This window comes from Oncorhynchus keta, chromosome 21 (assembly GCF_023373465.1).
Source record: "Oncorhynchus keta strain PuntledgeMale-10-30-2019 chromosome 21, Oket_V2, whole genome shotgun sequence".
Lineage (NCBI taxonomy): Eukaryota > Metazoa > Chordata > Actinopteri > Salmoniformes > Salmonidae > Oncorhynchus > Oncorhynchus keta.
In genome coordinates this window covers 41612775-41622219 of record NC_068441.1, presented here as the reverse complement: position 1 = coordinate 41622219, position 9445 = coordinate 41612775, and the positions used below count along the sequence as shown (strand labels likewise).

General features: G+C 46.1%; 1 protein-coding gene across 6 annotated transcripts in view; it reads right to left on the bottom strand.

Annotated features, from left to right (window-relative positions):
- Nucleotides 1-9445, bottom strand: part of LOC118400572 (tensin-2-like) — a 69084-nt gene that overhangs the window by 12711 nt on the left and 46928 nt on the right. For all 6 annotated transcript variants that reach the window (XM_052473937.1, XM_052473941.1, XM_052473939.1 and 3 more), the window contains 3 exons: nucleotides 7258-8661; nucleotides 4598-4667; nucleotides 300-1375 (listed from right to left, as the gene is read on the bottom strand). In XM_052473937.1, coding sequence (XP_052329897.1) covers nucleotides 300-1375; nucleotides 4598-4667; nucleotides 7258-8661 — 2550 coding nt within the window. The remainder of the gene's footprint in view (nucleotides 1-299; nucleotides 1376-4597; nucleotides 4668-7257; nucleotides 8662-9445) is intronic.

Genomic DNA, 9445 nt, shown 5'->3' with positions numbered 1-9445 from the left:
TTTACCTTTATTTAACTAGGCAAGTCAGTTAAGAACAAATTCTTATTTTCAATGATGGCCTAGGAACAGTGGGTTAACTGCCTTGTTCAGGGGCAGAACGGCAGATTTGTACCTTGTCAGCTCGGGGATTCGAACTTGCCATCACTAGCCATCAGGCTACCTGCCACCCTGTTTGCTTGTCAACACAGTTGCAATTGACACTAGTTGCTGAGAGTGAGCTTCTCTAGATCTGTGGGGGGCGCGCTCCATCTAAATAAAGGGGGATCCTTCAAAACTTTAACCCAGGCCTGTGCCCTTACCTTGGTCTCTGGAGATGCCAGGCTTGTACCAGAACTTGGAGCTGTCCTGTACAAACTTGGATTTGACTTTGCTGTTTTCCTCTCTGACAATAGGGGGCGTCAGTCCCCCCACCCCCACCGAGGGGGAGACAGTGACGTGGAGGGGGCTAGATTGGGGAGAGGTACCCATGGGTCCTATGGCACCCAGGGAGGAACTCAGGATGGACTGGGAGCCATGCCCGCTGCGGTACCCTGGCATGGAAGACAGGCGCCTCTTTTCAGGGAGTGGGGGCTGGGCGGCGGGGATAGTGACAGCGGTGTACCCCGAGTATGGGATGTGGGGGATGTTGAGAAGGGGATAGTAGTAGGACGCCAGGGGGAAGGTGGGGGTGTTGTCAGGGACAGGGGATGGGGTTTTGGGGTCACTGTCACTCACAGGGGTAAGTCTTCGCCCAGCTGGGTCCATGGCCAATGGAGAGGGCTGAGGGGAGGGACGTCGCTCTGGGGAGCCAATGTAAAGGTGTGGTGAGGGAGGGGCAGAGCAAGGGCTCGGTGATGCACTGCAGCCTCTTCCTGATTGGGGTGAGCCGCTGCCATTGAGTTTCACTTGGACAGGGACGATTGAATGCCTTGAGCTCGGGACAGCAGCGGTCTGAGTCTCTCTCATCTCTAGTACTTTCTCCGCGACCTTCAATTCCCCATCCTCAGCTGTAGTGGGAGGTGGATGCACACTTGCACTTATAGTGTGCACCTCCATGTGCACTTGTTGTGAGTCACTAGGGTTCACACATTCACTCAGCTTCTGTATGGACTCTTTAGAACAGCTGTCACTGCCTTGCTTTTGTGAATCTGTCGATGGTGTGGTTGTGGATTTTACAGCTTGGTGCGGTGTCCTTTCGATCTCCGGCGTGCTACTGTTACTACTGGTGTTAAGCTCCAGGATGGTGGAGGTGGAGGCTGGCTCTGCATAAATGGGGGTCCCACTGAGGGGCTCTATCTGCTGGGGCCCTTGACTTGGCTCCTGGCGACCATCTGGAGGACTCAGGGGGGAACCTTCTACAGTGTCGTCAAATGTCTGTTCATCTGGCTTCCTCTCACTGGAGGAGAGCGGGAGAGAGATTTGTTTCTGCTCATTTACACATTTCAAAAGTGCTGAAGACAACATAGTAGAAAAGGTACATAATGATTTTCCAGTATTCACTAAGAACCAAACGGAGGCAAGCGGGCCAAAATGGGGAGGGACCTAGCTGAATTTGTCAGGTTTTTAGATAAACTCAGAAAATAAGGTGTGAGGTGAACACAGGCTTAAGAGATCTTATACTTTTTGTACTATGAGATAATCTTCATCAGCTAACGTCACCTTTGGTGAATTTTTAATGATTTATGTAATTTAAAAAAAACACACAAAGGCTTCCTAATTTTTAAAGGTCATGTTAACTGACTGATATTATCTTATAGAACAAAACATAGAAGATCTCCAAACCCTGTGTTCACCTCAGACCTTATTTTTGCCGTTTATCCCAAAACCCTATTCTTTCCACATTAATTTTCCTCATGGGAATGGCTGAACAAACCAGAAGTTACAAATGTCCGTTTTTTAGGACTACAAGCTGGCGAGCTCCATTGGCAGAATGCATCACTGGTTTATTACTGGTTTAATATATATAACTGTATACAGTGTTGGGGAAGCTACTCTGAAAATATAGTTTACCAAGCTACCAATTACTTCACACTGGAAGAAGTTAAGCTCCCCGTAAGAAAAATATACACTGCTCAAAAAAATAAAGGGAACACTTAAACAACACAATGTAACTCCAAGTCAATCACACTTCTGTGAAATCAAACTGTCCACTTAGGAAGCAACACTGATTGACAATACATTTCACATGCTGTTGTGCAAATGGAATAGACAACATGTGGAAATTATAGGCAATTAGTAAGACACCCCCAATAAAGGAGTGGTTCTGCAGGTGGTGACCACAGACCACTTCTCAGTTCCTATGCTTCCTGGCTGATGTTTTGGTCACTTTTGAATGCTGGCGGTGCTTTCACTCTAGTGGTAGCATGAGACGGAGTCTACAACCCACACAAGTGGCTCAGGTAGTGCAGCTCATCCAGGATGGCACATCAATGCGAGCTGTGGCAAGAAGTTTTGAGGGGTCTGTCAGCGTCGTGTCCAGAGCATGGAGGCGCTACCAGGAGACAGGCCAGTACATCAGGAGACGTGGAGGAGGCCAACAACCCAGCAGCAGGACCGCTACCTCCGCCTTTGTGCAAGGAGGAGCAGGAGGAGCACTGCCAGAGCCCTGCAAAATGACCAGCAGGCCACAAATGTGCAGGTGTCTGCTGAAACGGTCAGAAACAGACTCCATGAGGGTGGTATGAGGGCCCGACGTCCACAGGTGGGGGTTGTGCTTACAGCCCAACACCGTGCAGGACGTTTGGCATTTGCCAGAGAACACCAAGATTAGCAAATTCACCACTGGCGCTCTTCACAGATGAAAGCAGGTTCACACTGAGCACATGTGACAGACGTGACAGAGTCTGGAGACTCCGTGGAGAACGTTCAGCTGTCTGCAACATCCTCAAGCATGACCGGTTTGGCGGTGGGTCAGTCATGGTGTGGGGAGGCATTTCTTTGGGGGGCCGCACAGCCCTCCATGTGCTCGCCAGAGGTAGCCTGACTGCCACTAGGTACCGAGATGAGATCCTCAGACCCCTAGTGAGACCATATGCTGGTGCGGTTGGCCCTGGGTTCCTCCTAATGCAAGACAATGCTAGACCTCATGTGGCAGGAGTGTGTCAGCAGTTCCTGCAAGAGGAAGGCATTGATGCTGTGGCATTGATGCCCCAGACCTGAATCCAATTGAGCACATCTGGGACATCATGTCTCGCTCCATCCACCAATGCCACGTTGCACCACAGACTGTCCAGGAGTTGGCGGATGCTTTAGTCCAGGTCTGGGAGGAGATCCCTCAGGAGACCATCCGCCACCTCATCAGGATCATGCCCAGGCGTTGCAGGGAGGTCATACAGGCACGTGGAGGCCACACACACTACTGAGCCTCATTTTGACTTGTTTAAAGGACATTACATCAAAGTTGGATCAGCCTGTAGTGTGGTTTTCCACTTTAATTTTGAGTGTGACTCCAAATCCAGACCTCCATGGGTTGATACATTTGATTTCCATTGATCATTTTTGTGTGATTTTGTTGTCAGCACATTCAACTATGTAAAGAAAAAAGTATTTAATAATAATATTTCATTCATTCATTCAGATCTAGGATGTGTTATTTTAGTGTTCCCTTTATTTTTTTGAGCAGTGTAGTTTACCAAGCTACCAATTACTTCACACTGGAAGAAGTTAAGTCGTTTAGTTTACATAACTAAAGTTTGAAAAAGTAGTTCACTACATCCAAACTACTTTGTAAAAAAAAAAATATATAATATATGTAAATCTGAAATTACTACAAATTGCAAGAACGGTTCACTTTGGGGTCACATGTTAACCGAATGTGTAATTTGGCTTATTAAACACAAAAACAATGTTTAAAGTGAGAATTAGGCAGGTCTGATGCTGAAAAAGATGACATATCCTGCTCCAGAGTTTTCTTCACCACTATGTGTCACACAATTCACACTGAAAACACAAACTTAAAGCAAACACCGCTCCCACTCTCCCAATACTTGAGTGGCTGCTGCCAACACACTGTCATTGACACTGACCCAACTCCAGCCACTTTAATAATGGGAATTGATGGGAATTATGTAAATATATCACTAGCCACTTTAAACAATGCTACCTTATATAATGTTACTTACCCTACATTATTCATCTCATATGCATACGTATATACTGTACTCTATATCAGACTGCATCCTTATGTAATACATTTATCACTAGCCACTTTAACTATGCCACTTTGTTTACTTTGTCTACATACTCATCTCATATGTATATACTGTACTCTATATCATCTACTGCATCCTTATGTAATACATGTATCGCTAGCCACTTTAACTATGCCACTTTGTTTACTTTGTCTACATACTCATCTCATATGTATATACTGTACTCGATACCATCTACTGTATGCTGCTCTGTACCATCACTCATTCATATATCCTTATGTACATATTCCTTATCCCCTTACACTGTGTATAAGACAGTAGTTTTGGAATTGTTAGTTAGATTACTTGTTGGTTATCACTGCATTGTCGGAACTAGAAGCACAAGCATTTCGCTACACTCGCATTAACATCTGCTAACCATGTGTATGTGACAAATAAAATTTGATTTGATTTGATTTGATACTAACCTTTGCCCCAGCGACCCCTGGGAAGAAGAGTCCTCCATACCCACACTGCTTTGCACCATATATGATGCACCTAGAGAGAAATAAAGAGAGCGAGAGACATAGCGACAGAAGGAGAGATGGGGGAGTAAATGAGAGAGGAGAGTTCAAGAAAGAAAGTAATGTTGCATTTTATCCGTCTAGTGTAAACATGTGCATAATACAGTACCTGTGAGATCAGTGTGGAACCGTCATGGCCTTCTAGGCCTTCAGAGAAGCTCTAAAAATGTATCATTTAAAAAAATGGAATGTTGTTTTAATTTCTTTTTCATCTTTACAATAATTGTAATCATTTCCTGATTTCATCTCTTCAGTTTGTGTTGGAAAGAGAAGGGTTAATACTGAATAGAACAAATAATCCAATCAGGATTTTCTTTGGTGGTCTCTGGGTAGATAAAACTAGCTAGCTCAGCCAACAATTGGCTGACCTTCAGAAACTGGACAGAAGGCCTCTGCCATTCAACTGTATTAGTGCAGAATTTTGGAGTGACAGTGGAATTAACCAATCATATTTTGACTTGCAATGGGTGGGACAAGGCCTCGACAGGACACTACTGAGAGCGTAAGAGGTAATGAATCAATATACAGAATAGTAGGCTGATAGTAGCCAATACAGTAGGTGGTTGCAATATACTAATAGGTTGTAGTCTGCCATAAAACCTTAAAGAAGAGAGCGCAAGACAAAAAAATCTGTCGCAAGCACTAGTTCACACGCTAATGCTAGTTATGTTAGCTAGCTTCCGTTGTAGTAGTGTGACAATGGAGACGGCGGCTGCAGCAGCGGTTGTTAGTTTGTTAGCGTAACCCTTTTTAAGATTAACTTTCAAACTTAATTTACAATTTATCCTTATCTGGTGAGTGAAACTGTTTGTTGTTGCAGCTCGCTTGCTGTTAGCTATCTCTTTGAAAATCACGACTGTGAAACATTTTTGCATTTAAACTCTAGATCACTGTGTGATGAACGTGATAAAATATATTTGAAATGGGAAGACATAGCTGGTTTGTTAATATAAATGTTGGCGTGAACTGCTTGCGACTTTGTAGTGGTATGATTTCATGGGGCATACTGGAGTGAATGGGCTGCTTATCCTTTAACATTATTTGATGCTGTGTGTGACTGCTGTCGCCTGTCTATCAGCCCTGTCTATGTGTTAGACCAAAACTGTCTCTCCTTCAGCACCATGGAATGGAGACATATTACAGTCGCTGTACTTTTAGCACCATGAGCCTGTCACCTTTGATGTGACACTGTTCTTGTCGCTGTTGGTGATTGTGCTGTTGGCCAGAGGTGTGGACTCGAGTAACATGACTTGGACTCAAGGCAGACTCAAGTCAGAAATACGATGGCTTGCAACTCAAATTTGACTTCAACACCAACGACTCGTGACTTGACTTGGACTTGAGCCTTTTTTTAAATTAAGTGTGCAGAGCATCAACTCTTCAATTAACGGATTACAGTTTGAATCGGACAGCAGCCAATCAAATTGTGCCAGCTGAGAAAAAGTTGTGTGTGGCAGTGCAGAGGAACGTCGGCGGGTGAATTCAGATGCAGGCCTTGAAAAGATGGTACCCAAAAAGGATTATTTTTGGATATAAAGACGACTCTGTATCAACAAGAAACAGATCGCAACTTGCAAAACATGCGGGAAGAAAATTACAGACAGAGGCGCAACAATTTCCAACTTTGTTCGACATTTGAAGCTTCAAAGAACGTGGCTAATATAGCCGACAGCTATATATTTTATTACTTTACTGGTGTATCATGTAGGCTAACGTAACGTTAAATCAATGAGCCTCCACATAGTCAGTCAGTGCGGGAACGTGATCATTGCACCCAAGATTGAGCTACAAATGGCTAGGCAGTTGGTAGCCTAAATCCTGCCTGATGTTTCTGTTGTTCCTAAAACCATTAACATATGTTAGCCTACTGTAACCACACAGAGTGTGGGCGACTTGTTCAAGCCTACATCGCCGAATTGCGATCCTCGATAGTCAGTCACTATTGGGGGGATGTCTTTCTCATGGCTACCCATGTATTTCCATGGAAATATGACGTTTATTTGGAAAGTAATAAATATATAGGTATTTTGAAAAGCATTCATGATTTGCTTAAATGTAATATACTATTACTCTTGTTAAAAATATGAAATGGTATTACATTTGGTGAAGAGCACATTATGACTTGTTTAGGACTCAACTCAAAGTTAAGGACTTGAGACTTGACGGTCTTGAAACTTAACTTGATGGTCTTAATTTGGGACTTAAGTGCTAAGACTTGAGACTTACTTATGACTTTTAAAGCAATGACTTGGTCCCAACTCTGGTGTCGGCTACCAAAAATGGTGAAAAAAATGCATTATTTTATGCTGTGTGTCATGTTGTGTCCATGCCGGTTCTTTCTCTGTGTGTATGGCAGCCCGAAGCGCAGCCAGGCATGTTTATCATCAAAAAGTATTGCTCCTCCTTCACTACAACTAGATGTAATGTCAGGCGCATTAAGTGATGCTATGTTTTCTGTTATTTTCTGGATTTATTTGATACAACATATTGGAAAATGTTTGGTCCCTCTGAAGGCCTAGGTCCTATAGTCACGGTTCACCACTGTGTGAGGTTGCATCACTTACAAGTGTCAGTCTGTTGCTGCAAGTCGGTGGGTGGTTCCGATTGGGAGTCACCAGGGTTTGGGCTACCAGGGGGCAGGGGTAAGGTGGACCCAGACTGGTACCCCGAGGCATACCTCGGGCTCCCGTGGCTCTCCGAGGGGGGGTCCTGCTGGTAGGGAGAGCAAGGGTAGGAGTGGCAGGGGGGTAGGAGTGTGTTGTACCCACTGCTGCCACCGGGGTTGTCCAGGAGGGGTTGGGGGCTGGGGTCCCCGGGACCCTGACCCAGGGGGGAGTGACAACCTATATAGGGTGACATCCCTCTCACTGACCTCTGTTGCCAAAACTCTGCCTCTCTCTCCGCCTCCCACGAATTATCCGGCTCCCATAGTTGATAAGGCCCCTCCCTCCGCCGCCTCAGCCCCGTATCCCTGTCCCACAGCTCAGAGTCCTGCCCTCGGGGCCAGTGCAGGCTCTCTGGTTGGTCCGGGCACAGCGAGTGGAAGGCTCTGGCTGAAGCCGATTGGTGCTCTTGCCTGCAGGTGCAGTCTCGGCATGGGCAGCCATCAGAGCGAGGAGGAGCCGCCGGGCTGAAAAACATCTCCCTATATGGGCTGGAGGGCAGGGATTGGTGGGAGAGGCGAGGTGGGGCAGGGCGGGTGGCGGGGTAATGAAAGACCCGACACTCCTCTCCACCGTAGAAGAGCCTATTGGAGGCCGGGATGGTGTGGGAGTTTGGGGGGGCGTGTTCAGGGGCGGGGTAGGGGTAGCATGGCCGATGGAGACAGGGTAAAGGGGGCGGGGGACATTCCCACGGCAACTTGGGCAGGGGATGGGCACTATGGAGATGGCACATGTCCAGATGGGGCTCCAGGGGGCGAGGAGACACCGGCTGCTGGGAGAGTAAGGCGGATAATGCTCGGCTCTTTAGGTTCCCCTTGGTGCTGCTGTTACAGCGGGCCATACAATGTCCGTTAGCAAAGCACGGCTCCCTCTCCCAACCCGATGCCTCCCCACACCTCTGACATCTTCGACCGTGGCATGACCACTGCTCCCGCCTCAGCCCTCCTTCTGGAACAGAGTCTCCATCATCCAAAATTGCCATTTCCCGGTCCCTCTCCCTCTGCATTGCCCTGTCTCTCTCTCCACCCTCCCCCCTCCGCAGTAGACAGTCCACCACCTCCTTCTCATTCTCCAGGCGGGACAGGGGGCAAGGAGGGGGGTCCTCCATGTGTTCGGAGGGGGTGGAGGAGTGTCCCGAGTCGGAGCTGAGGGACAGGGGCTGAGGTTGAGATTGAGGCTGGGCCGGTGGAGGGGGCTTGGCTGTGGGGTTGCCTGTGGAGCATGCATTGGGAGAACCCCGGCCTCGATGCTTCTTCACCTGGGCGTACAGGCTGCCATCCAGAGGACCACGCGTGTGGGAGATGTCTGACAACCAGAGAGGGATTCAGGGTTAGCTTGTGTGTATGAGTCCAGGAATGTTGTCTTGGTGGCGTGAGTATGTACACCAGAGATGTGTGGGTGTAGTTGCGTGCATGATAAACTATGTATGTCTGTAGGTCAGAGGGTAAGTTGAGCTATTTTTTACATTCAGTATCACTCCAAGGGAAATCTATTATTCTTTCTGGCAAATATATCTACATATATTTCAGGATGTTAAGTAATGTAACTCTAGAAATAATCAGAATTCATGTAAACATGACATTTTTTTAAACATAGCTTATCCAAAAGAAAGTGGTCTCTTGGCACAACTTATTCCAGGTATGGGATTTCTGTACTGAATGAAATATTACCACAACCTTTTAAAACCATGTCTATCTTTATTTCCCAAACACAATTCATCACAATCGCTTCGTTGTCTTTGAATCATTTTAAGCATATTTTAACACAGGCTTAACAGAACACACATTTTGTACTTTTTTAAAACACTCATAACATATGCCATTTTAACCTCATAACCCAGTGATAACGCCTTGCATTATGCCAGTGGAGAAAACATTTCAATTGGCTCAACTTACCACATGGTCATTGGCTCAACTTACCCCAAGGCAAACATTTTAACAATGTAAGACCACACAGCTACAAGGGTGCACTTTCATGCTAGGTTTAGGGCCTTATATTGAAGCTTAGAGACCCCAACTGATGTATAGAACAATCTTAAAATGATCTACTAAGGTTTAGATACAAGCATCATAAAACCTTTAACACAATA